The sequence below is a fragment of the Aythya ferina genome (genome assembly GCF_964211825.1).
Source record: "Aythya ferina genome assembly, chromosome: 14".
NCBI lineage: Eukaryota > Metazoa > Chordata > Aves > Anseriformes > Anatidae > Aythya > Aythya ferina.
In genome coordinates, this window is record NC_140312.1 from 3,029,724 (window position 1) to 3,056,762 (window position 27,039).

General features: G+C 54.5%; 1 protein-coding gene across 2 annotated transcripts in view; it reads left to right on the forward strand.

The window, feature by feature from the left end:
- JADE2 (jade family PHD finger 2) overlaps positions 1-15,602 on the forward strand; it is a 59,868-nt gene extending 44,266 nt beyond the window's left edge. The window contains exons 9-12 of one of the 2 annotated variants that reach the window (XM_084535711.1): positions 2,732-3,193; positions 6,432-6,549; positions 9,657-9,785; positions 11,178-15,602. In XM_084535711.1, coding sequence (XP_084391837.1) covers positions 2,732-3,193; positions 6,432-6,549; positions 9,657-9,785; positions 11,178-12,028 — 1,560 coding nt within the window. In that variant the 3' untranslated portion in view covers positions 12,029-15,602. The remainder of the gene's footprint in view (positions 1-2,731; positions 3,194-6,431; positions 6,550-9,656; positions 9,786-11,177) is intronic. The other variant, XM_084535712.1, reaches the window with a different exon arrangement.
- Positions 15,603-27,039: the final 11,437 nt, after the last annotated feature.

Below are 27,039 nucleotides of genomic sequence, written 5' to 3' on the forward strand. Positions count from 1 at the left end.
CAGTATCCAGCAGGAATTTTCTTGTTTGCATTGCTGAACTGAAACAGAGAGTGCCAGGAGCCGGCTCCTGCGCAGCCCAAGTCCCGACGTGCCCGTGGTGAGGAGGACCCGGCGCCCTCCTCGCTGGGAAAAGCAACAGGCTCCTGCTACAGGAGCTTCCTCCCAGGGCGTTTGCGATGCTGGAGCTGCGTATCTCAGCTGAAAGGCACCGCCGGGATCCAGACCAGCTGCGGTCACTAAAAGTCATCTGGTAGTTCTTGTGCGGGTGCAGAAGTGTCATGTCTGATGGCTTGGCCGGGGTTCAGCATGGGTAATTAGTTTTTCCTTCCTAAATTTCCCTTGCCGTTCTGTTGGAGTAGCCACTTCCTTCCACTTCAGCCCCCGGACTGCTGCACAGCACTGCTGTGAGCTGCTAAAACAGCTGCTGGGCTTCACGGTCAGCAGCGTGCGAATTTCACTGGCAAATAAAACCATCCCGCCACTTCTCCCCGCTAAGAGTGCTTTAGGACTCATTAGCAGCCCACATCAATCCCTGGTGCAGGTTTCGCCATCTCAGGACTGGCTTTGGGCATGGATTTGCCTCTGCCTGGCTGAGGAGCAGCGCGTTTTGAAGGCCTCGAGCGGAAGGCACCGCGAGACGAGGTGGCACCATCAATGGCGGAGCAGATTCGGGGCCTGCAGCGGTTCGTGCGCCCGTTTTTGAACCATTTTGTGGTGCGTGGCAGAGCCCTGCCTGCCCCCTGCAGACACCGGGTCTGTGCTGTGCCCACCGGAGCTGGATGGGGCCCTCGGTTCTCCTGTGGGCTCCTGCGAGGCCCTGGGGTGGCTGCCTCTGCCCAGGTGCCTCCCCCCGTTGCCATCAGCCGAGCTGCCTCGGTATTTTCCATTTGCATTTCGGGCACGGTTTCTGACAACTGCTGCTTGCCATCTGTCGGAGGAGGAATGCAGGCCGGGTGGCACTTGCTTTGCTTTTATTCCTGAGGTGCTCTGATCCTCGCTGCTGCTGCCGTGGCTCGGGCAGGGCCCGTGGCTGTCCCCAGCTCGGCTCCCCGCAGCTTTGAGGTGCTGTCCCCTTCCTCGGAGGTGTTTACGCACACAGCAGCACGAAGGGATCTCCCCGATGATTTAGAGCACCCCTAGCTAAAAGCCAGCACGTGGTATATGGGCTCCTCGGAAAGCCCTCGGCTGCCTTCACAAGCAGCTCCAGGCTGGAGTTAGGAGCGAACGGGGCATGTTTAAATAGGGAGAGGGGTTAATAAACCACCTGCATTTTGTGCCTGCGGGTGGGGATGTGTGTGTGGCTGGACACTGCTGGAGCAGGCGGTGCTTGCAGGACAGTCCCGGGGATGCTGAGCCCCATCCCTGGCTCCATCAACCCAGAGGATTTGGTGCCCAGCACCCGGGGCTGTGCTGGTGCCGCTCGGGGGCTGGCCCCGCTCTCCCCGCTGCTTTCGGAGGCTTTGGAGCAGGCCGTGGAAGCGGAGGACTCGGACACCGCTTGCCAATGCTTTTCTTGGCCCTGGCAGCAAGCGCGAGGCTCCTGCTTTCATAAGCAGCAGCGGCGGCTTCGTAAACAAAGTTGAGGGAAAATCTCGCAAAGCGGCCGTGTCAAAAGTTCAGGCGCTCGGTGACGGCGCAGCAGAACGGATTTGGGGCTGCCGGGACCAAACAAAAAGCAGTCGAACTTTTCCCCAGCTACCACCAGCATTTGTTTTTTCTTTTATTTTGGAGAACTGAAGTGTGGTGGAGCCTCGGCGTGGTCGGCCAGGCCAGGGCTGTGCCCTGCTGCCCTGCGAGAGCAATCACCAAAATGTGGTGCCTGCAGCAATCGGCCCCTTAAAATGTCTCTTTATGGCAGTTTAACTGCGCGTTGGGAGCTGGAACAGACTGATTTCGTATGGGTTATGGCTGAAATAATTACCTGACACTGAGCCATTAAAAAGCAGTTAATGAACGGAGGGGAACGTGCTGAGGTGGGTACGGGCACCGCTGGCTGTAGGCGGTTTTTGTCTGTAGGAGACCGGGCTGGGTTCTGCTGTCTGTGGGGTCGGGGTAACTGGAGCATCAGGTAAGTCAGGGAAATTGTCAAAAATGTCATCTGATACAGGTTTGACAACAGTCCAGCCATTCTAAAAGTTAATTTTGTGACCATACAAAGTGTATCTGTGCTGTATATGGTGAACTCCCTCCTTTTTTTTTCCCTTTTTTTTTTCTTTTTAACGGGGCTAATTAGGATCTGTGTAATTTCCAGAAGAAAAAGGCACCGTGCTCCGGGAGCATCGCCTGCTTCTGACAAAGCACATTCACTAGCACACCTTGACACCCGTGTGCTCATTAAAAATGGCATTTTGGCTTCGGGTGCGGTAAAGGAGTGGAGCAGGTTAAAGGATCGGGTGAAGTACAGGCGGGGATCTCTCAGGATAAATCATCTGGAAGGCTTTGAGCCGCCCGCTGGCCCACGTGCTGCCTGGGGCTGCTGACGTGTGTTGGTGGAAGAACTGCTGGAAGCTCCTGTTGGTTTGGGGGGAAGATAACCGGGCCCAGAACGGTGCTGCAGGTAGGGTGGGAAGGGGCCCGGTGATGTCTGCTGAGCCCTGGGCTTCTTCTGCTTGGCTTTTTGGTGTCCAGCTTCACGGGTGTGCATGCTCTGGGTGGTACCTCCAGTCTGCCACGAGCAGTAAATGTTTTGGGGCACCCTGCCTGTCCCTCAGCCCTGTCCCTGTCCCCGCAGTGCTCCATGCCCGCCTGCGTCACCGCGTTCCACGTCACCTGCGCCTTCGACCACAACCTCGACATGCGGACTATTTTAGCGGACAACGACGAAGTGAAGTTCAAGTCCTTCTGCCTGGAGCACAGCGCCGGGGCCACCAAACTGCCCGAGGAGGCACGGACAGAGCCCGACCAGGCCCAGCTGGACTTGGAGAAGGTGACGCTGCGGAAGCAGAAGCTCCAGCAGCTGGAGGAGGACTTCTACGAGCTGGTGAAGCCTTCGGAGGTGGCGGAGAACCTCGACCTGAGCGAATCGCTGGTGGATTTCGTCTATCAGTACTGGAAGCTGAAGAGGAAAGCCAACTCCAACAAACCGCTGCTGACACCAAAAACGGATGAGGTGGACAACTTGGCTCAGCAGGAGCAGGACGTTCTCTACCGACGCTTGAAGCTCTTCACGCACCTCAGGCAAGACCTGGAGAGGGTGAGTACAGCTTTCCCCCTAACGCCGTGCCCGTACGCCCCATCAGGGCTGCTCTGATGTGCCCTGGTGCCTATAGACAGGCCGAGCCCCGTTCCCTGCTGCTTCAGTCTTGCCTTAACGATTGCTTCCCTTCATCTGGAGCTCTGCTCCTCTCCCCGCTTCTTGTCCCCGGGCTAGCCCTTTGAAACGGGATGAAACGGCCCAAGCATGGAGCAGCCAGTCCACTGCTGTGTGGGATCAGCGCTGCTGAAACCCTGCCACCGGTGAAATCAGCCTGTGGCAGTCAGCTGCCAGATCAAAAGGAGCAATTGTCTGTGGGGTCTGAGCTCGCCCGGTGCCTGTGCAGGGAGAGGAGCATCAATTGGAGGGGCCGGGAGGACGGGGAGGATGCACTGAGCAGGGGCTCACCGTGCTCTTTGTAGCCTCAGCAAGGAGTCACTGCCCTCAGAGCACAAAACCACCCTCAGATGCTTCCCAGCAGCCAGGCACGGGAGCACAGCACATCTCCACAAAGACAGGAGCACGGTAGGAGCAAACAGCGGGGCCAGCAGGACCGGGCAAACCCTGCCCTGCGCGGCCAAAAGTGGGGCAGCTCCGCGGGGAGACGCCGGCGGCGGCAGAGCAGAGCTGGGGCTGCAGCATCCTGCCGCAGGGGAGGGAGCAGCAGGGCTCGCAGGGGGAGCAGCAGCAGCAGCAGCAGCAGCACTAGAAGCAGCAGCAGCAGTGGCCGGGTGCCGGAGCCACGGGGCTGAGCGCTGCTGGTGGCATCGCGTCCCCTCGCTGCTGGAGGGAGGTCCTGCCGACATGGCTGCGCACGGGGAGGGAGCAGGGATGGGGCAGAGGCGGCCTGGAGAAGAGGAGGAGCGAGAAGGAGGCGAGAAGCAGCAAGGGGAAGAAGCACAGCGAGCAGTGAGACAGCAGAAAGGAGCCCGGGAGGGGATGGGGGCGCGTGGTGCTGCTTTTGTTAGGGGGCAGGGCTGGGGCACTGGGGCTGAGTTCTCTTTCCTCCTCTGCTTAAAAGCCAAGCGCTGCCCTGTTCCCCCTTCTGCTACTGCTGGTGGGGTGAATCCTTGCTACCCAGCTGACAAAAAAAAGGGAGCAGAAGCTACTGAAGGGCTCCGGAGGTTGTTGGGAGCGGGCAGGGGAGGAGGAAAGCAGGGAAACTGCTGCTGTGCAGGGAGGTGGTGCTGCCTGCCCTGAGCCGGGGGACGGGAGGCTGCAGGGCAGGACTGGGTGCTGCAGGGACAAGGGGGCTGCTGGGGGGCTCAGGATGCTGCATAGACAAGGGTCTGCAGGGTACTTACTGCTCTTTGAGAAGCGAATGGGGCAGAGATGCTCCCCCTGCTTTTCCTGAGCCCTCTCCAAGCTGCAGGGGGTTTGTGACACAATTTAACCCACTGGTAGGCTTTGGGGGATGCTCACAGCACGCCCCAGCTCAGCTCTGGCTCATCCCATCCTGGCACCATCTCGTCTCCTTTCTCTCTGCCCATTTTTACCTCACCTGAGAGCCTTCTGTTTAAAAGCAGCCGGATTTCAAGCTATCAGTCTCTCCTCTGCAGCAGTATCGACCTTCATCCCTGAACACATCACTGCCATCTCTCTGCCCGTCTGTCCCAGAGTTTTCCAGAGCTGCCTTCAGGCTTCGCAGGGTTATTCCCCATCAGCACCCAGCCTCTGCCCAGCACCTCCCTGGCAGATCCGTTCGCTTGCTTTTCTTCCAAGGGGGGATCCATACAGGCTGGCCAGGTGCTCCAAAAGGGGACAGACCCCTTTCTGTCCCATTCCCACCCACACACCCCACATCTCTGCCTTGCAGCCCATCACAGCTGCCCTGCCTCACTGGCACCGAGCAGGGCTCAGAGAGCAGCATCTGCACGGGCAGCACTTTGGAGGAATGCAGGGCGATTGCACTGCCCTCTGCCATCCCTAACCCACCCCTTAACCCCAAACCCCACAAATTAAATCTATAGGAACTCCCGGTTCGCTGGGAATCCCAACGCAGTCCCTCCAACTTTTCTCTTTGGCCCTCATTGATTCTTCTGTATTTTTTTTAAAGCTTTTTTTTTTTTTTTTATCCCAGTAGCTGGTTGTTCAAATGAGCTGTACCAAACAGCTATATGGTTTCCAGGCTTTCCTACCAGCATCTCAGCTTGGCTTGGGGAAGCAGCGCGGGGTGGTGTTTAGCTGTCGAAGTGTGTGTAAATACCAGCAGTCTCCAAGCAGAGCACAAGTGATGTTTTCTTCCAGGAATATAAAATCGCAGGGAAGCGATACCGCCGAACGCTTTGATCCGCCGGTTGCCAGAGGCAGTTGTTTTCCTCATAAAGAAATTTCGGTTGGGTGTTTTCTTCCACCCAGAACAACAACAAGAAAAAGAGAACGTAGTAAAATATACAGCATGTAGCTCGCTTCTCGGTATTTACAGCTAGGGGATTGGGGAAAAAACAAAGCAAAACAAAACAAAATGACAAAAGAGCTTTTCTCTCCCTACGTGTGGGTGCTCCTGAGTCGTCCCCGGGTGCTGGGATGGCACACAGAGGCCACAGCTCACCCCAAGGGCCTTGAGCTTGTGGAGAAGCCAGCTTTGAGGACGGGCAACCCAGAGTACCTGCTGCTTTGCTCTTCCATGGGCCAGGAAGCCCAGAGCTTCCAGCAGCATCTTCATCCCGAAGCCCCCAAACCACCCATGTCCCCTAAAAGCCCTGCGTGGCGGCGCTCCTCCGCAGCACCCCTGCCCCTGAGGTACTCCGAGTCCTGCGGAGGATCGCAGGCCTTCACAGGCTTCGTGTGCTGGCGTTCAGCAAAGGCCTGCGAAGGGAGAGGTTAACGATGAACTGGCGAGTTGTTTGGGGTCAGAAGAAGGTAGGAGAGCGATAACCCCTGCAGCAGAGGGGCAGGGGTCCTGCTGAGCACCCCCTGCACGGGGGACTCGCAGTGCCCACCCCACAGATGGGTGCAGCTTGGGGGCTGGTGCCCCCGGACCTCCTCCTGCCCCCCAAACACTGGCAGGGCTCTGTCTGAGAGATTTGATCTCAAATCTGAGAGATTTGCTGCCACGGCTGCTTTGCTTTCTGCCCTCTCCCAAGGCCCTGCCGTAATGGGGAGCCCCGGTAGGAGCTGGTGCAGCCCCGGTGAGGCCGAGATGAGAGGATGGAGACCCCGGGAGCAGAAGCACACAGTTTTGGAGCACTTCCTTCGAGCCCTGCCTAAACAAACGCTGCTTCTTGTGTTTGTGTAGGTTCGAAATCTCTGCTACATGGTGACGAGACGGGAGAAAATGAAACACACCATTTGTAAACTCCAGGAGCAGATCTTCCATCTCCAGATGAAGCTCATCGAGAAAGACCTTTACCCAGGTCAGTACCGCCTGCAAGAGCTTGTTCTCACCGGCACCGTCACTGCCCTCTGATGCCCACACCTCACCCCCGTCCCAATCCCCCTCTCCGGGGGCAGCCCTCAGAGAAACCCTGTGTCTAGGTGCTGATGCTAAAACAGCCAGGGCAGTGTCGTGGGGGTGCTGCCGGGCAGAGCTTTGTTCTGCCCCCTCCTTTTTGAAGTTAAGCTGCTGACGGGATGGTTTTTACCTCCTCAAACCCCTGTGGCCTGTAGTTCTTTCTCCCTGCTCCACGCTCTGGTCAGCAGGGTACATCACACAGACTTCATGCACAGCCTCTGGCACCTCTTTATTAAGGAACTGAAATAAAGTCACTTTCCTTCTGTCCTTTTTTTTTTCTTTTTGCTTTAACGAGCAGTGCCCGAGCCCGCAGCTCCTCGTCCCTCCTCCTTTTTTTTCAGTGGCAGGGCAGGACCCAAGCACCGTGGCTGCAGAACAGTTTTTCCAGAAGCAGCATCTGGCGCTTTGGCAGGCTCTGCCGACGCTTGTTGTGTTTGTGGCTTTGGAGTTGCATTTGAAGCCATCACATGTTTGGGGTTTCTTCAGGAACTGTCTGGGCTGAGCTTTCCTTTACAAAAGTTTCCTTTGACTAAAGTTCTGGAGGCCGAGACGTGTGCGTGTTGAGACGTGTGGGGCTTGGATCCTGTGCAGATCCCTCTCCGTGGCCGGAGCTGGGCGGCGCAGGGGCCTGAAGCACACTGCAAGGAGCCGAAATCCCCCGGGGCCGCTGGGTCCCAGCTCACCCACCAGCTCCCACACTGAACCTGCATCACGGGCACAGCCTGGGAATACGGAAAATTGCATTCCTGGCTTTTGTCACTAGCTGGAGACCCCACATGCTGTGTCCTGAAACCATCCCCTGGCACACGGGGATGTCTGTGCTGCTTACGTGGAGTTTGTCCTGCCTGGAGGTGACTTTTCAGAGACAGAGCTGTGGTTACGGGGTGGTTCGTGCGGCAGGTTGGTGTGCAGGCTTTGTTTTGTGCGTTTTTTTGTGAATGGTATTTTCTTGTAACCCCAAAAGGTCCGCGTTAGCCCACTAGCTGTACGCTCTGAACCGGCTGAGCTGTCCCAGGACGGGCTTTTTGGTTAAGCCCAGGCCTCCAGGGCAGCCCCTGAAGCATCCCTGGTGCGGGAAGTGCAGGAGCTTGGTCCCTTGGCCCCCAGGGGTTGCTCCTTCCATGGATAAAAGAGCATTTTGGTGATTATTTTGTGTTGGCCCCACTGTGGGGTGGCACATCCCACCCTCCTGGCACCGGGCAGCACCCAGCACTGCAGACCCTCATCCCTCAGGGTGCTCTCAGCATCCCCACATTTCGTAAGCCTTATTCCAGGTGTTGATACTCGGAGCTAAAGGTACTGAGCAGCCCGCAGGACCAAACCTCTGGATACCTCACTGCCCTGCTCTGCATCATCACAAACCTCTCAATGGTTTGAATTCAATGGGGAATGGTCCCTGCAGCAATCCCTCTGTGCTGCTCCTCACTGGCTTGCCGTGCACACCTGTAATTTCTTGGAGAAAGGGGGAAGTCTGCGTTAGTTTGCCCGGATGAGGCCAGTTTTCAGCTGCTATTAGTGGTAGTGACTGACCAAAATCTGTTGGGGTTACTCTAGAGGTGGTTTTGGCACAGCTGTTTCTGGAATGGCTCCCACATAAAGCTCCAAACCTGAGGGGTTTATTTTTCCCCACTGATAAATGAGGGTTTCAGCAGGAGATTTTTAGTCAAATCAGTGAGAACTGCTCATGTAAAATGAACCCACCGCCCTCTCCCGTGTTTTTCTTGCATGAAGTGGAAAGTAAACACTGGCTTTGAAACATGGCTGCGATTTTGACAGGTTCCTCCTCAGAAAGTAATGGTCGTGCTTCTCTTTAGCCCCATTGTGCTGTCTAAACAAAGTTATATTTTTATTTTGCAAGCAAAGTGAAAAATGTGCCTGCGTTTCTCCCGTTACTTGGCAGGGAAGGAGCAAACACCAGCTTGGCTTTTGCTTTTCCTTCTGCTGGTGAGCCCTCTGCTCCTGCGGGGCTCCTGGGCTGCAAATCCCCGAGCATCCAGCGCAGGCAGGTGCAGTGCAGGTGCCCTCCCCGGCTCTTTCTCCATCAGGACCAGCATCAAATTCGTAAAATCATCGCTCTGTAGTTGCACAGCTTGTGCAGGCTCAAGCTGTTGGCCGGGCTGTGAAAGCCTGCGCGTCTCAGCGCCAGTCCCACCAGCTGCCCAAATTCTGCTTTGAGGGCAGCATCCTTTCCTCTCCAGAAATTAATAGCTGGACTGCTGGGGGAGAATGGCCCGGCAGAGTAAGTAAAAACCTTCGGAGTATTTCGCTTGGCAATACAAGCTGTACTTTTATAGGGTATGTATTTGTCCTGTTTACCCAAGAGGAATAAATCCAGTAGAAATTTGAGGCCATTTCGGAAATATTGATCTTCAGCTGAATGTCTGCATAGCTGGGAGTTATATTCCTGGCCTTCCATAGGCAGCAGTGCTCAGCTTTCCTACTGTGTTTAGCTATGTTCGATACACCGCTTAAATTTTATATCTTTGGTTTTTGTATGGTACGAGTGTGAAAGGTAAAATCACATCAAGGTCTGCTTCGAATTGCTGCCGGTGCCGTTGCTGCCACCCAGCTCCTTGCAGCTCGATCCCTCCCGCGGCAGGCTGGGGCGCACGCAGGTGCTCTGTGACACTCAGGGTTGGAGGGTCCCTGGCCTCCTGGAGGCTTTCTGAGCAGGGTTTGGGGTTATTCCTTGGCTCCTGGAAGGTTTCTGAGCAGGGTTTGGGGTTATTTGGTCCGGGAGGGTGTCTCGGTGCAGTTCCCTCTGCCTCCAGTGGCCCTGCTCCCCTGGCCGTGCCAAGTGCACATCCACAGCCCAAGCCTCTTTTTTTTTTTTAATGTAGGCTTCAGGATTCACATTTTCTTAACCTGTAAAGATTTTTAACCTGCGTTTGGCCAAAACACAGCCCAGCCTTCATCCCTGCAGGGGTGTGCCGCGGGGAGGTTGCTCGCCGCAGGGTCCCTGGTGCCTCGTCTCACACGGCGTTTTCCTTTTTTTCTAAAAAATGCCAGAACAAACTGGGAAGAAGACAAAGGGTAAGAAAAGTGACCCGAGAAGGAAAGGAAGAGATGGTAGAAAAAATAGTCCCGAGAAGAACGAGAAAAGGAAATCAGTCAACGAAACTGTGTTGGGACAACTGGGTAAGTCTGATTTTATGGGCGCAGGGCTGCCCTTGAGCGGCGTTGAGCGCGGTGCGCAGCAGTCCCAGCCCCTGCCCCGGCCTGTGGCAGGGCTGTAAAACACACCTGAAGGGGCAGGGGTGTAAAACAGCCTCGGGGTTGCCCCCAGATTGGGAGAATTGGGAGAAAAGCTGTGGTTGCACTTGCTGGTGATAAAATCAGACTTACCCACTGTGGAGCAGGGCGAATCCCGTGCGTCTCTGTGCCGCCTTCCCAGCGCTGATGGTGACTCGGGCGCGGGGCCCTGCATGATGCTCGTGTGCACCTCCAGCACCGTCAGCCCCGCTGGATGTGTCCGGGTCAGCTCAGGGGGTGGCTGCAAGGCAGGGATTTCTTGAATTTCTTTGCGGGGCGAGGAGATGTGGCCTGGCCCTGCTGCCCTGCTCCGCTCCTGCGTGCTCCAGAGGGTGCTTCTGCCGCCTGTGGCTCTTCCCTACAGCTGCAACCTCACCAGCAGAGGAGGGGGGAAATTTTGGGGACAAATTCTGTCAAAACGGGTGGGGGGCTATGGGGTCTCTGAGAGAAACTGCCCTTCTGTCAGCCTGCTAAATCAGGGAAGGGAGGTGATGCAAAGCTGTGACCAAACAGCAATCGCCTGCCATCTGTCCCCCTGCTGCTGCTTGGTCCTGTGCTGCTGCCGGGCTGGTGCTCACCTTGCATCAAAATCCAGTCACGTTCTTCCTCCCTCCTCGAAGCCAGCTGTAGTGCTGGGTCCCTGTCATGGGGACCAAACTGCTCGTGCTTACGTGGGTCCGTGCCTTTGGCGTTGCTCCTCGCTCTGCTTATTTGGCACGTCCCAGCCCACAGTGCTCGTTGTTGCTCTCAGACAAAATGACCAGGACGTTTTTCAGCTTTTTCCATTCCAGCCTGCTCCTCCCTTTCAGCTCTCACACCTTTCAGGTGTTTGGAGAGGGATCTCAGAGCTGCCTTCCCTCCACACCCCAGGACCCTCTGCTGGCTCCTCAGGAGGGGACACTGGTGTCTGTCTGTCCTGCTGCCTCTGCACGTCAGCGTGCGGTCCCACCATGCTGGGGTGGGGCTGGGCAGGGCTTCTCCTCTGCAGAAAGATGCTCTGCTCAGATCCACGGAGCACAGCAGCGAGCATCGCAGGGTCTGTGGTGCGCCCCCAGGGTACGTGGCTGTGTGTGGTGTGACCCCAGTGAGTCTTGAATTCACCATTAGTGCTGGAGCAAACCCCCTCCTGGCTCCCCACGTGGCACTTCACGCTTGGCATTTTGAGTTTCTCCAGTGCCAGGGACTTTGGCTGAGGTCTGTACCTCTCCGGTCGCACGGTCAAAGGGAAGAGCAGCCCTTGCTGATTTCTCAGCCAGTTCTCCACTTTTGTTTTCCCAGGCCTGTCAACTTCCTTCCCCATCGATGGGACCTTCTTCAACAGCTGGCTGGCGCAGTCGGTGCAGATCACTGCCGAGAACATGGCCATGAGCGAGTGGTCCCTGAACAACGCCCACCACGAGGACAGCACCCCCGGCCTCTCCGAGGAGCTCCTGCAGGACGAGGAGACCTTGCTCAGCTTCATGATGGACCACTCCCTGAGGTCCCCGTTCAAGCAGAGCGAGGCTGCGAAGAAGGTGAAAAGCAAAACGAGAACGAACACTAAGAAAAAGCTGCCCAAGAGCGGGCTGAGTGCTGTCTTCAGGAGCCAGCAAGAGGGCTCGGAGAGGTGGACTAACCACGCCAGCGACCTGTCGGATGACGCCGCCAAGCCCTTCGCCCACGACTCCAGACCTGGCAAGTCAGAGAAAGGGGCGGCGAAGCTGCCCACGGACCGCAGGGGATCGGGCGAGACAAAAAAGGCGGCGAAGAAGGGGTCTGTCCCCAAAACGAATGACCCGCAGGTCCCGTCGGGCGCGAGAGGCTGCGTCAGCAAGGAGGAGGCGGCGGCGAATTGCGCTCAGCCCGAGCCCAGCCCCGCGGCTCAAGTGCCTGACCCCGTAGGTAGCCCGAAAACCGTCGTGCGGTTCAAATTACCAAAGGAGAGCCGAGGGACTCGGCGGTCGCAGCCCCCCAAGCCCGACGGTGCCGGCGGGCCCCCCCTGCGCCGTTTCGAGGCCGAGACGGACGGCTACTTCTCCGACGCCGAGATGAGCGACTCGGACGGGGAGCCGCGGGGCGGCAGGGCGCAGCGGGGCCAGCTGGAGGCGGGCGGCGAGGAGATCGTGCGGATGAGCATCCTGGCGTCCTAACGCCGCCCGACTCGACCCAGTCAGTCACAACTGCCATGTCCGATTTCCGCCTGGTATCGCAGCGAAAGGGGGATTTTTAATCTGTATATATAGTTGGAAATTCGGCACCGTTGTCTTTTCTCTTCTCTTTATGCCTGAGATACAGCTTCAGCTTCACCGACGTAGATTGCCGTGACAGTAGTTGTCCCTTCCCGGCGCGCCCCGCTCCCGGGGACGCCAGCGCGCGGGCAGGGGTCCGGCGGCACCGGGGGCTGCGGCGGCCCCGGGCTCTGCAGGGGTGAGCGCGCATCGGGCATTATTCCAGAGGGGCAGAGAGATCTCCCCTTGGGCCGGATCAGGGGGCGAGGGCAGGGGCCGAGAGCGTGCGCAGAGCTGAGCGGGGAAGGAAATACCCCTGCGCGCGCGCACCGACGAGGGAGGAAAGCAAGTGATGCTAAAATAAATCACGACAAAAGCACAAAAAGCTTGGTGGAGGAAAGCGCTCGGGGTGGGCGAGAGCGACGTTACGTTTCTGTTTTTAGAGAAACCTCGGTCATTGGTTTTTCCCCTCTGCTCTGAAGCCGTCCAGGGGCCGCGGAGCAGGATTTGTCCCAGGAGGGGGCTGGTGGGAGGTGCCCGCCTCTCCCCAGCCCCTCGGGAGCAGCTGTAAATCCCGGGGCTTGCTCGGCCACGCTGAGGTCATTGGAAAAACTGAAGTGATTCACTCAGGTTAATTAATTGATTCTGGTTTAGCAAGCCGAAACGGAGGTGTGGGGAAAGACGGAGGAGAAAAAAAAAATAAAGTAAAATCCTTTAAAAATCCCAGAGGGGGGCCGGGATTGTCGCAGCCCCGCGAGGTCGGGCGAAGTTTTTCTGCCAGCGCTGAGCTCCGAGGGCTGGCGCGGTCCCACCCTGCTGGGGCTGCACAGCCGAGCCCCCCTGCGCACAGCAAAGTGTTCGGCCCCGAGGCTCAACCTCCCATCAGCGAGAGGGAACGAGAGTGTTTGCCTTGACCGTTTGGTTTTCCTGCGAAACGCTACAATGGAAATGGTGAATTTATTCCTCCCCATCCCCTCTTTTTTTTTTTTTTTTTTTTTTTAATTCCTTAAATCCTGGTTACAAGCTGTTGACTCCTTGTGGGAGGGTGATTCACAGAAGCTGACATTATAAATATTACAATAATTTAATGCATAAAAATGTCCCCAATAAGCCTTAAATGTTGTTTAAAAGCCCATGTTACCTATAAGTCAGGCGAATTTCCATGTTTGCACTTAATTGCACCATTACTTCGGTTTTGGCTTCAAAGGTCACAGTTAAGTCGTGCTACGTGTTTTATTGGAGTGACCCCAGTGTGAGCTCAGGGAACAAAAAAAAAAAAAGGAATTCACTGAAACTTTTGTTGTTGTTGTTTTTTAAAAATAAAAAAATGTTAAAAAAAAAAGACTAAAAAAAAAAAAAAAACAAACACAAACCTGGGACACTTCTGCAACCGGTTAAACCCATCACTTTAAACAGGAAACCTTACAATTGTCAAACAGATCAGTCAAACAATTTTGTGGATGCCAAAGAATACTCTGACAGTCAAGCAGCACAGCCAGAAACCGGAAACTTGTCACTATGGAAAATTGGAAGTTATTTAGCAACCAAGGACTAAAGACACACTCATAACACACTGCTGCGGCATTAGGTTCCAAGCTTGCTCGAAGGGATGCTGCTGCTCCTGAGACCGCATCCTGCCGTTTTGATTTCCAGTGCTTTTTGCTCATTTCACTGTGAGCTTTCTTTTGAAACTCTGAGACTCCTCTAATCGACTGTCCTGGTGTTTTAGAGTAGATCATCTTTTATCAGCCTTCCAAAGTCCTTATTATCGGTAAAATTGCAGCAAAGTAAACCAAGTGCAGCCTAGCTAATCCCGGCCGGGGGGGGACGGCAGCGGGTGCCGAGCGCCTGCACCCAGCCCCGGGTAACCCCAGCACTCGAGGAACTGAGACTGGACGTGCCTGGGAGAGCATCTTCCTCGTGGGAACAGCGTCACACGAGCTATTAGCAGGAAAAAAAAAATAAAAAAAATAAAAAAATAAATCAGCGGAACAGGAACCACCTTTGTTATAAATTAGCGTAATCCATTGAGGTTGGAAGTGAAAATCTGCTCATTAATTAAGGCTCAGTATGTTCAGATAATGTTAAATACAGTAAATAGGACTTAGTTTATCTTATCAGGCTTGCTAGCTTTAGCTACAGTATCCTAGTATAAGAGTCATAACAATAATCAATATGCTGCCTTTTAATGAATCTTGCTTCCGTGTGCTTCACTCAGTTATGGTTAAAAAAAAAAAAAAGCAATCCACAACTTTCACTGTACACAGCTTCACTCATCGGCTTCCGCACTACTTGTCTTCTCAGTACAGGAAAGCAAAAAGGGCGAGACCCTAAAGAACAACCAGGCTGGCACCGCCGGGGCTGCGCACCCGCCCCAGTGCCCCAAAATAAAGCGGTTTGCGCAAAATGATCCCAAAAGGGCAGGTGGCGTGGTCGGAGGGGGGAAAGCTGAGCGGGGAGAGCTCGGCAGGAGAAACCCGGGGCAGGAGAGGGGCCGTGGTGAGGGGCTGGGGGACGGGGGGGCCGCAGGGCTGGGCGTCTGGGGGAGACGATGCACAAGGATGATATTTTTGATGATACTGTAAATGTATTTTGAAATGAATAGAAAGAAAAAAAAAATATAATGGTTTATTTTGTTAGAGAAATGTCTTTTAAGATGTATAAACTGCAGGAATCGACATTTGCACTGTAAGAGCACCCGTCCCCTCGGCGAGGCAGCTCCGAGGGCGATGCTAAAAGCATTGGCACCACGTGCCCGGCCACGGAGAGCAGCCCCTCAGCGACCCAAACCCAGTGCCCCGGGGACGGTGCTGAGGGCAGTCCCCGTCTCACGCACCGACTTTCCCCACAGCCCTTGGGTTTTTGCACCTCTTCCATGGTTTTCGCCGCCCCAGGGCAGGCGGGCGCTGGTTGTTCGGTAGGGAGATGCCCGCGGTTTGCTCCATTCCACACAGACCAGACCCACTCCACATCAGTTACAGGAAACGATATGAATGTCGCAGGAGGAGAAACCCTTCTGTTTTCTTTGTTTCAAAGAACGTGATGTGCCATTTGTTAATATAAAAGAGAAATATTGAAAATATATTGAAAAGAGCAATTTTAAATTATTTTTGGCTTATGTTGCAATATTTATTTTCTTGTATTAGAAATTCCTTTGTAGAGAAAAAATGTATTTTTCATTAATGCAAAAACCTATTTCTCCTTTTTGTACATTTTCCATGTTAGTTAATCCTTAAAGCAATATAATGTTATCAAACTTGTTCTGTGTGAGACTGTATTATGCATGCTATTTGTGTTGCCTTGGACTAGCTCTGTCTGCCATTATTTTCATCCTGTTTAGAGACAGTGTATGCTTTAATACACATTGGGACCATGGCCCATTGCTTATGAAAGAGAAAAAAAAAAAAAGCAAACAAAAAACAAAAAGAAAACAAAAAACCTTTGCATTCCTCAATGTGTTGGCAAATGCAGTCAATAAAGCAGTGTTTTATGTGTGCCTGCGTGTCGGCGTGGTCTGTAGCGAGCGCGATCAAGCCGGGCAGATCCAGCAGGGGCTGAGGGTGCTGGCTCCATGCTGCTGCCCCTGTCCTGCAGGTTATTGTCCGTGAAACTGAGCGCCCAGGCTGCTGAGGGGAAGGAGGCCAGCTTAACAGGGTGCCCTGTGGTCAGTTTATTACCAAAATGGTCAGTCGAAGTAATTGTGGTGCATGGGGACGGCGCTGAAACGTTAAATCTACGGTGGGTCTTCTGGTGGGTGTGGGGAGGAGGAAGAGAGATCTGCCTTTTGACTACCGAGCCCTCGTATTTCGCTCCTAAATGAGAAGGCGAGAGAGGGGTTTATTGCGAGAGCTCTTTATTGCCAAGGCAGGGTTTGATTGCTTTGCTCGTGCTGCCCCAGGCTCCCAGTCACCAGCTCCAGCTGCCGGCCGGCCGCGGCGCCCGCGACGCACCCCCGAGGCACCAGCGTGAACCCTGCTCCTGTTCCGGATCCTCCTTCTTTAATAAGTTTTCACCTGCTCTGCACAAGGAGATATTAAAGAGCTCAATTTCATAAAGCAAGGCGGGGGCCAGCCCGCTGCTCTGCTGTGCGCGACGGCCCCGTTCTTCAAGAGCCGCCCGACGGTGCTGGTGGTGGCACAGCACCTTCAGGGCCTCGGGGTGGGTGCTGCAGGCGCTGAGTGGTGGATTGCTGGTATCGTATCAAGACAACTCAGCTCCGTTTCCCTCCCTGGGGACCGGTGTCCATGTCCCCTTCATCACCAGGAGGGTTTGGAGCTGGAGCGGCTGTGCTGGGTGCCAGCTGAGCCGTGCTGTGGACCTGCAAGATGCCAAGGAGGGTTTACACCAAGCCTTGGGCCCCCACCAAAACCCCCTGGCACATATGGTGGAGCTTATGACTCCACAGTTTTCAATTTTATTTATTTATTTATTTATTTTCCATCAGAATCTCCTGCATGAACATGACTCACGGAGTTTTAAGGGACATAAAACCATCGCAGGCGTTGGCCACCTGCGTTCATTCCTTCCCTCACCTCCCTTGGGCAAACCCCCAGCCTGGGGGCACCACCACCAAACCCAGGCACCCAGCGGGGCAGGGGCTCCATCCTTCTGCTGCCCAGCCTTACAGGGTTAAGGGGATGTCACCCCAAACCCTGCTTACACCATGAACACCCCCATGTGTGCGCCCCGCAGCGCGGCGCCTTCCCCTGCTGCATCCCAGGGCTGCTGCAGCACCCTCACCCCCCCCAGGGCTGGGTGCTGCGACCAGCAGGGAGCAAGCCAAGAACCACCTCGGTGTAACCACAAAATAAATGTGAGGCCACCCCCTATATGTTTTGCCTAAAGATTGCAAGTGCCGCAGTAAATACTAATGGGGCAAACATGCCCCGGTGTCAGTAAATCAGCGGCAATGGATGGGAAAGTGAATTAATTTCCCCTCAACTTATCCTGAAAGAATTGCAGCAGGATCGCTTTTTATTGTGTTTGATTAAGTGCTAGTGGCATAACATAATTTTCCCTAACCATTAAAACCGCTGGTGCTGTACTCCAGCATAAACGCCTCAAATGTGACAGGAGCGTGTTTAATATTTACTCTTCCGAAGTTAATACATTTAGGGGAGGCATTTTGTGCTCTAAAAATAGTTTCTTGGTCTTGGATTTCCATGTAGGGCTGTGAAATTATGCGTCTGCTGTGATTGCAACAGATGAATAATAATAATAAAAAAAAACTCTTAAAAAAATAAACAAACCTATGACTAACCCACAAAACAAGGGAAAAATCCCATCGCAGCCAAGGAGGACCCTGGCTGAATTTGCTGTTTCAGAAGCTCTCCGCACCGCTGAGGCAGCTCCCAGAGGTGGCTGACTTCTTGCCCATCCTGATTTCTGCTCCCCAAACTCGTTCCTTGCTCCTGCAAGGCAAAAGCCCCAAATCTCCAGGATGGGGTCAGCTTAAACACGGCTTCGCTGTGCCCTCACCCACCCACGGGAGGGAGCAGGGGGCTCCCAGGAGGGGCTGCTCCCAGACCTCAGCCACACAGGGCACAAAGCGAATGGCAACCAAGGCACAGGGGGTTCAGAGGAGGACCCCAGACCCCAGAACAGGGCTCAGGAGCTGCGGTAGCCCTCAGGATGTGTCCCCGGGGGCAGCCGGTGCTGCTGTGCCCTGTGAGTGCCGGGACATCTGGCCCAGCACAGCGGCTCCAAGGTGGTCCTGTACAGGAGTCGCTGCTGTGTGATCAGATGCAATAAAGATTTAGAATAACTGGCTGGGCGTGCTTCTATTTTAAGGGGTACTTTATAATGCTGATCCTGAGCTCCAGGAGAAAACACAGAGGTTAAAATATTGCCGGTGCAGCTCGGGCATCCGCAGCTGTTTGAAATCATTGGGTCAATAAAGTGGAGTTTTTCCTGGGAGGCAGGCAGGTCAAAAAGTGAAATCTGGAGCGGAAACCCCTGGGAGTGTGATTAGCAGGGGGGTGCTGTGCCTGCAGGGATGGCAGTGCCACCAGGGCAGGTCCCCACGGAGCCGTCCCCTGCCCGGGCTGCCAGCCAGCCGGGCGCTCGCCGTGCAGAAAGCAAGGTGCCCGCAGCCCTGCCAGGAATGCTCTGCTAAAAATAGGTGTTTGTTGGAGGGGATACCACAAATAACACTCGTGCTGCGCCCAGGGACGAGCAGGCGGGGGATGAATTCCTGCCCTTAATAAGCCAGCCGGATCAATAAAGCACTTCTGAAAGAGGGAAGTCAGCAAATTCTGCGGCTCCGGCTTCACGATGACGGAGTTTGGGGGATAAGGCAGATCAGGGAGGATGCTGGGCCCTGTGCCACACATTCCCAGAGACAGCTCAAGCCTGGAAGCAGCCGGGGGGCTGCTCCTCTCTGGCAGCAGCGGGTGCCCATCGCGGGGTGTGGGGACACAGAGGGATGTGGCTGGGTGCGAGGGGAACCACGGGGAGTGCTGAGCCGGGAGGGCTTTGGTCACTTCTCCAGCCTGAAGCTCGCAGGTGTCTCCCCAGAGCCCTGCAGCTGTAAAGCTGGCTCATATAAATAAACGAGCAGGAAGAAGCACTAAAAATAGGCAAGCTCTGGGAGCAGAGGGGGTGCCGAAAGTGGCCGTGCCTCCCTCAGACTGGCAGCAAACGCAGCGTGGCAGCCCACCAGCCGAGCTGGGTGTGATATTTCCCATCCCAATTAATTACCTGGGGGAGACGCCCTCAGCTCGGGCAGGACAGAGCTGAAGGGCTGAGAGGGGTTATCATCACCAGCGATGAGTGGGTTTGGGTAAACTGACGATTTCTTTGGAGCATTTGGTATTTGCCCAGGTTTGAACTCCACAGGGACGATTCCCTCACCCAGGTGGACCAGGCGGAGCTCTGCCTACTTCCCAAAATCCTGCCGTGAAGTTAGGTCAGTTTGTCTGTCTCAGGGCCCTCAAAGTTCCTCAAATTGAGCAGGGATGCAAAATGCACAGACACTATACACCGAATTGCTCCCCTGCCTGCAGATTTTGTTGTCTTTCACCTAATATTTAGATGTTGAGCGACTCCTTCTTTAAGCACACCATCTCGTCTGGGTGATACAAATCTGCAGCTGTGACATTTCAGGGTTATTGCCTTTGCAGCATCTGTAATAACAGAAGGATGAAAAATGTCAACAGGCATACGGGATTCGCACCAGGCAAATATTCACTGAGTGTTTGGGATTGTTTTACACGGGGAAAAAAAAAAGATAAGGGATTGTTTCCCGTGTGATGAGTACAGCAGTCACAAGGAGAAAAAATAAAAGGTTGGCTCTGGGTGATTTTGATCCCAAACTCCCACCAGGAGGGGATGGCTCATCTGCAGGGAGTATTTTGGGCCCTGCTGCTTTTATGGGCTGTGTAAGAGCTGGCTTATTTCCTGAATGAAACCCAAACCTCAGCCTAATGCTCTGCCTCCTAACAGGGGCACGTCAGGTCTCCTTCAGTGGCCCTGGCCCAGGGGATGCTCCAGCGGGCACAGCCGGGCCCTTGGAGGAACACAACCCCCTGTGCCCTGCTTGGAGCCTCACAAATCAGGTGTTGGATGATTTCCAGGGCTGAAGCTGGGGTTTTCTGTCTGCTGGAGTACGGCACCATGAGACAGCGGGGCTGGCAGCAGTGAATTCATTCTGCATTTGTGAATTCATTAAGCGTTTTCAGGTTGTGTGTGTGGCGACGGGAGGGCCTCCTCGGATCGGAGAGAAGCGGTGCACTGGGAGGGAGTTTTGCCTGCTGGGTCCTGCGTGGATCTGAGGGGCCGTAAAGCTGGGATGAACAGGCGAGGAATTTGCTGATCGTTGAGCAGCCAGGAAGAGCCAGGAGAAAGCCTGCAGCTATGGAAACATCTCTGATCCAGGAGGATCCCGCTGGTGGCTCTGCTTGCCTGTCTCTGAGGGTTTTCCACGCTCCAGACCCAGTGCAGGGCAGTGCAGGGATGTAAAAGCTTCCGTCTGCCCTGGGGGTGCTGTGTCCCCCCCCAAACATCCCCTGTCCTGATCCTGCTGGGACTGGCAGCTCAGGGAGTGCAGGGCTGGGCCCTCGCAAGGAGGTTTTGCTGCATGCCCAAGAGCATTCATCCGAAATCTGCCCCAGAAGTGAGAGATGTGGGAAACATTTGCATGCCGTGCCCTTGCACCTTGTGCTCTCATTTCCTCATGAGCCGGAGCTCGCTCTGAACCGAAAGCCGCTGTCCTCGGAGGCCGAGGGTGGTTTTCTATGAGGCATCGTTACCGCAGCTCTGGCGTGACCGCGTGTGGCATTCCCCGTGTCATCGGGCTCAGGACTCGGCCGATATTACCCAAACCTCGGCCTCCTGCCAGCTCCTACTGGGTTGTAGCAGAGCCTTCCCCCTGCTTCATGCCTCCGTGCCATCCCCAGGGGACACGGGGAGCCAGGACGGTGTCCCGGGGGCACAGCACCAGCAGCAGGGCTGTCCCCATGCTGCCCCCGGGCGCTCCCCTCCTGCTGCAGGCAGCGCCTTCCTCTCGGTTTCGCTCTGAGCTTTTGACTCATCCCGAGCCGACAGTCAGAGCGAAACTGGGGGGGGGGACCCGAAACCCCGCACCTGGGGCACCTGTGCTGGGGGTGGCACTGCCCAGCTGCCCCCGAGCCTCCCGCAGGTTTGTGGTGGGTGCATTGGGATGCTCTTGAGCCTGACCTGAGCCTGCGCTTGCCGGGCTCGCCTCCTCCACAGGGGGAATTTGCTTTTCGTTTTGCGATGCCATCAGATTTAAAGACAGAGGAAAACCCCAGCGTGCAGCACCTCCAAGGCCAGCACCCAGCTGGACTCATGCCAGGCTCTGCTCCTGAAACCTAGCCCAAATTCCCCATGGCAGCTTGGTGCAGCTCAGCACCCCAGGGACATGCTGTGCCCAGCTCCAGCATGCACAATTACATCCCCAAATTATCAAGGCAGGAAACGTGGCCTCCCCTTCCTAACCGAGACGAGGAGCCCCGCGGTGCTGTGCCTTTCCGCTCCCCCGGCTGCCACCTCCCCACTTTCGTCATCTTCCCCTGGGGGGTGCCGGGAGGGGCAGGCATGGCTCGGCAGCACCGCGAGCATCCTCATCATCATCATCCTCCCCGTGCAACCATGGCATCCTCATCATCATCCTCCCCGCGCAGCCGTGAGTCATCTCCGCAGACGCAGCATCCCCTCGCTCTGCCCACACGCTGCCGAGAGCCAAACCCTGCGCTCAGCTCCCCGCCAGCGCCCGGCCCCCTGCTTCCTTCCTCCCCCCCCCCTGCTTTCGACAGCCATCGGCCCTGCTCGAGAGGATGCTGCTGTACAGAAGGCTGTTTTTTTTAAAAAATTTTTATTTTTTTTGTGGTCGATCTGGGCCAGCTGGCTTCGGAAGGAAAGCGGGGCTTATCTCCCCCCGCCACCCGAGCCACACGCAGCTCGCCAAGAGGTTTGTGTTGGGTCTGGTGCTGTGGAGAGGAGCTGTGCTCCCGGAGAGCTTCCCTGCACAGATTTTGGGCTGGCAGCACGGCCCTGCTGAGCTCCTGCCTGTGTCCTGACAGTGGGAATGGGGACAGGGACAGGGACAGGGACAGGGACAGGGACAGGGACAGGGACAGGGACAGGGACAGGGCTGGGGATTAGGATGGGACAGGGGCAGGCACCCCCAGGGCACACCAGGCTGCTCAGCATCGCTGTGGGCTGAGGACCACCAGTTTCCCCTGCTCTTCATGCTCAGTACTCTTTAATTTAAAGATGAAAACAGCGTGAGGATGTTACCGATTTATTTTATGACTTCTCAAGTCCAATCGGTGGCACAGTGACACCTCAGGCCCACAGGCGGGGCAGCTGAGCACCAAGGGAGTTGTCAAATCCCCTGTTTTTTCAGTCAGAAAGCTGAGACTCGAGGTTACAGGGAGACCAAAGCGTGCTCTTGGGGCTCAGAGCACACCTTTGCCCCCGGTCGGTGCCGGAGGGGGCCACGGGGCTGGGTGGCAGAGGGCTGGCTGCCTGTCCCTGCAGGCCGCAGCCCTGCCGTGCACAACTCCCGTCCTCAGGTGCCATCTTCTGGAAGGCGAAACGCGGCCAAGGGACATGCGGCAGGAGGCTGAAGGCTGCCGGCGCTCACTGCTCAGCCACGCTCCTCCAAAAGGCCCTGGAGAGGCCAGGACCAAAGCAGGAGCTGCCGGCAGAGCCCTCCTCAGAGGCCTCAGGACAGGGATCTCAAGGGAATCGCAGCTCTTCAGGGTAATGGAGACTGTAAACCAAAAAAGCTGCTTTGGGTCTTCCCAGCTCACCGTCCCCACCAGGGGCTTCTGCGAGCCGTGAAAGGGGACCAGCCAATATCTCAGAGGGGATCACCCTCCCTCGGCTTCCCAAAGTGATTTTCTGCCCTTCAGTCCCCAGGCACTGGAGCACCAGCTCAGGTTAACGCTTTGGAGTGATGGTGGTGCCACACTCAGCACGTCCACGCACCCATTGCCTGCCAGGTCCTGTCCTCACGTGGTGTAACCCAGCGGATGGACCGGGGCTCCAGGAACCCCACTGCTGTCACCATCACGGGGCTGGGAGCACTGGGATGCCCTGTGCTGGGTCCTGCTGTGCCCCACGGGGCTGCTCACCCCGGTGTCCCCACGCCACGTGCCTCCAGGAGCACACCAGCAGCTTTCTTTGGATGAAAGCCGCAGCCAGCCCCAGGCAGAAGGAAATGGGTGCTTTGAAAGGAGGCTGAGCGCCTTCTGGAAGTAATTGCAGGCACTCAGCATGCTGTGGCACCAGGCACAGATGGAGCCTGGGAATAACGCAGTCGCAGCCCAAGCCCGAGCAGAAGGGTTTCATGCTGAGTGCTGTGCTTTAACTGTAAATTTACCACAATAGCCTGCGACACCCCACTTCGGCTTTCCTAATGCAGATGTGAACTGTGAAATGCCTTTAAAACGTAAACACAGCCTAACACCTGTTATAACGCTTCCTACTCCTCTCTTACTAAGAGAAAAAGAGTACAAGAAGGCAGAACGGCACCAACGGCCACCAAAAAGCTGAGCGGTGGTGAAGCTGGCAGGTTAAAGAGCATCTGGGTAGGCAGCTCCCACCGGCGGGGGCAGAAGCATATCAGGCATTACAGCAGAGCATCCCACCAGCGCCAGCATCTGCATTTACCTGAAAGGAATTTTATGCCTTAGATCTTCTAGGCACAACTGTATTCAGAGTATTTAAGGCTGAGAAATTCAATTGCACCTGGGGAGTGCAGTGGCCTGCGGCTCTCATCCTTCCCAGCCATGGCAGTGGGGTCCCTGAACATCCTCCTGGCCAAGCTGACAGGCAGGGACCACCCTCGGAGCTCTGCTTCCAGGGAAATATGTTTTTGGAGAGCTACCAAGGAGCTGGGGTTACATCAGTGGTTTGAACAGTCACGTTTTGCAATTCTTTTTGCTTTTTGCTGGCGCTCATGGGTGCTGGGAACCTCCTGCGGGGACGGCTGAGGGTTCCCGTACCTCCCTGCCTCTGGCCAGGCAGGAGCAGCCCTGGGGACCTGGGGGTGGCCTCTGCATGTCAGAGCTGCTGCGTCCCTCACCAGCAGCATTTTGTGCTGTGACAGTGACAAACTGCTGCTCGCGCAGCGCTCTGCAGTGCCTCTGACATGAAAATTGCTCCCTGTGAATCTCCCAGAGTGGTGAAAGGGCAAAAGCCCACGGCACACAGATCTCAGATCACAAATTGCAGCAGAACGTGGCAGAAGCCTCCAGCCCGATGGGGCAGGATCCCGCTCCCATCCCCTTCCCTCCCCAAGCCCCAGCATCGGTCCGTGTCCCCCTGGCTGCTGGCTCCTGATAAAAGGTCACCGCAAACAAGACCGAGATCACCAGCTCGTTTTGTGTTAGACACTAAGCAGACATAAGATGATAACGTCAACTTAATCACATAATAATTAAGCCCTCATCTTCCTGTCATCTGCAGCTGTCAAGGGCAGGCTGATCGGAGCTGCTCCTCTGTAAAAGCCGCCGCTTGGCACTGCTGGGTTCGGAGAGGTGTCAAAGTACGGGTAATTCTGCCTGCAGTGCAAGCTCAACGCCCTAAACGAGTGGTTGTGTGTCACTTCTGAGCTCTGCTCTTGGGGAATGTCAAGGTGCAGAGGTCAGACTTATTGGGATGAAGCTGCTCAGAGCACTGCAGGGACCGGGACCCCAGCCCAGGCTCAGGTTGCCCCTGCCCAGCAGTTCCACAGGCACCCTTCCCACAGATCATCAGAAATTATCTTTTTGCCTTCTGCAAGCAAACTGTATAAAACAGGTATTTAAGCACATTATTAAGAAAGTTAACTGGTTTCAGAACCATTACTGTTGCTCCAGCAACGCCCATCAGCTAACGGGCAGACAGAGCACGATATCTGGTGCAGTTAAAGCACAGTTAAAACACCTTCCTGCAGCTGAAGTGGAATAATTTGGAGGGGAATTCAGCCCAGAGGCTGAAGTTTGACTTTCAGCTATTTGTCTCCATGGCGCAGTTAAGTGACGGGCTGCGAAGGATGTTTTGTTCCTTGAAAATGGTTCCTCTTGCACCAGCTTCACGCACCAAAGTTCAGGAAATCGTTGCACAACTCTCTCAGCGAGATCCAAAAAAAAAAAAAAAACAAACCACAAACGCTGTAAGGTTAAAGATTTTAAGGACTGCTGCCACCTATGGATGGAAAGCAATGAGAACAGCCCAAAAAGGGAGAGGTGAGCACACAGGGCTGAAATGCCAGATTTTTAACTTAAAAAAGGCTGTGACACTGGAGAAATGCCAGCTCTGCCAGTGAAGACCCGAGCCTTGTCCTGGCTCGGAGCAGCACAACAAGGTGCTTTACACGAAGGAGGTTGAGGGAGGCTATTGGGAAGTAAATGCACGCAGTACAAGAAAGGCAATGAACCTTCTGGGGAGGATTGCTTGATTAATCTGATTACAGTGCTTTTATCGACAGACCACAGCTTATTTTCCCCATTACCTAATTTTTCTGATTTAATTAAGTCCTTTAAAAGTTGTATATATTTACATTCAGAATGCAAAAGCGGTCATTTCTGTAATAAAACTCTACAGAGTACCTAAAAGAGGCATTTGTAGGTCCACATAACCCACAGAGTGAGCATATTCCACCCTTGCAAGAAGAAATGGGGTTTCTGTTATAGAGAGAGTATGTTACTTTATAGTGTCACACCTCGTAGTGTTGTTGGTTCGTGGAAGAGGGGATTTCCTCCGTATGGCCATCAAGACAGAGGAAGAAGGCTAGGGACATAGCCACACACACAGCCCCACACCAACCTCGCACATTAAACTGGGCAAGCAGCAGAGCAGAGGGAGCATGGTACAAAAGAAATACCCCAACCCAGTGGTGCCTGAGGCACTGCTACATACGTTGTGATGCTCATGCACACTGGTGTACAGCTCTTTTCGCTCTGGTTACCTGCATGTGAGCTCTGAAGGCAGAAAGCCAACGCAAAGCAGGCATGGTCTGACCCGTAAGCACTGTATTACTCTTTAGGAAAAGGTTTAATACTTTTAACACGAGGTTCAAGATATCCCCCTATTCCATTCCTTTTTGTAATTTCACAGGCTTCGGCTCATTGAAAAACCTGTTTTTCTTTTATCCTGAGTCATTTTGCATGAAGAAACTATTGTTTTAAAATGTGACTCATCAGTTTGCATCACCAGTTCCCAAGCCCCCTGGAGGGTACGCGGGCTTGGAAGCAGCCAACAGCAGCCAGCCTGTATTTACCAATAAGTAGGCACTTCATCGCTGCATTGACTCATCCCTGTTTAAGCCTGGTTTTGTTCACACTTCCCAACGGTGAACCTGGGGTGATCATTCTGTTTACTTTTGTAATCTTCTTTTATGAAGAAAGAACACCTGATTGACAGCCTGTCTGCTGGTTAAATACAAATACAAAAACTGGTAAGGTGAGACAAGTAACTGAAAGCTAGTCCTGAAATACCCGTGACTATCGAGCTTCCAGAAATCAGCCTTCCATTGAGTAGAAAGCTCCACTGCTTGTTACTAAGACATACCTAATTCACTGGAATTTCTGGGGGAAAAGACGTTATCTGAATTACCCACTTTGCTGAAGCTCTTACACAGATCATAGCTGTATCCCTCGACTTTTTGAAATCCAAGTCAAAACAATTTGGCAGCTGTTCAGGCTGAACTCCCCTCGGGAGCTAGGCTTAGCAGAAAGATGCCCCAGTGGATGAGGCCTGAGATGATTTTCCCCTGCTTGGGAAATGTGGTGCCAGCAACAGCACGGGAGGGATGGACAAGTTCTGCATGAGGAGAACAAAACCCTTAGAGTCTAAAAGTGGGAATGAAAGGCTGGATCCTGCTCTTCTGATGCACCTAGACCTCTGCACTTTTCTTTGTGTACCTATGCTACTGAATAAGTGTCAATAAAACAAGAAAGTATGGAATGGCCTTGCAAAATTGAATGTTTGGATGCACTATTTAGTCTAAATCCGCATTGTCAAGACTGAAAAATACTGAGCACCTTACCCTAAATATATCACGCAGCACGTTTCCTATGGGGCATAAATCATGGCTCAGATCTTCTCAGTCGCAATGCCAACTGAAGGCAGAAGGAGAGGCGTTTGGAGAGGTTGCTGCAAGCTCGGGCAGCACACTGCCAGCAAACCCTCACCATTATTCAGCTGGGCTGAGATCCATCTGAAGGGCAGGAGGATTGCACAAGGCACAGAGAGCAGCCCGTGACGCCAACAGTAACGTCTGCAGCAGAGAAAAGCGCAAGAACATCACTTGAAAACCTGTGCAAAGGATAAAAAGAATGTCAAACCCTACGACTATGATGATTTCAGTTAATTGCCTCCAAAATTGGGTTGCACACCATGAGGAGCTTAAAATAGGGACTAAAATTCCTGGTTTTCTCTAACAGCAAGTAGTCTGTTGATGGGAAATTTTACATAGTTCA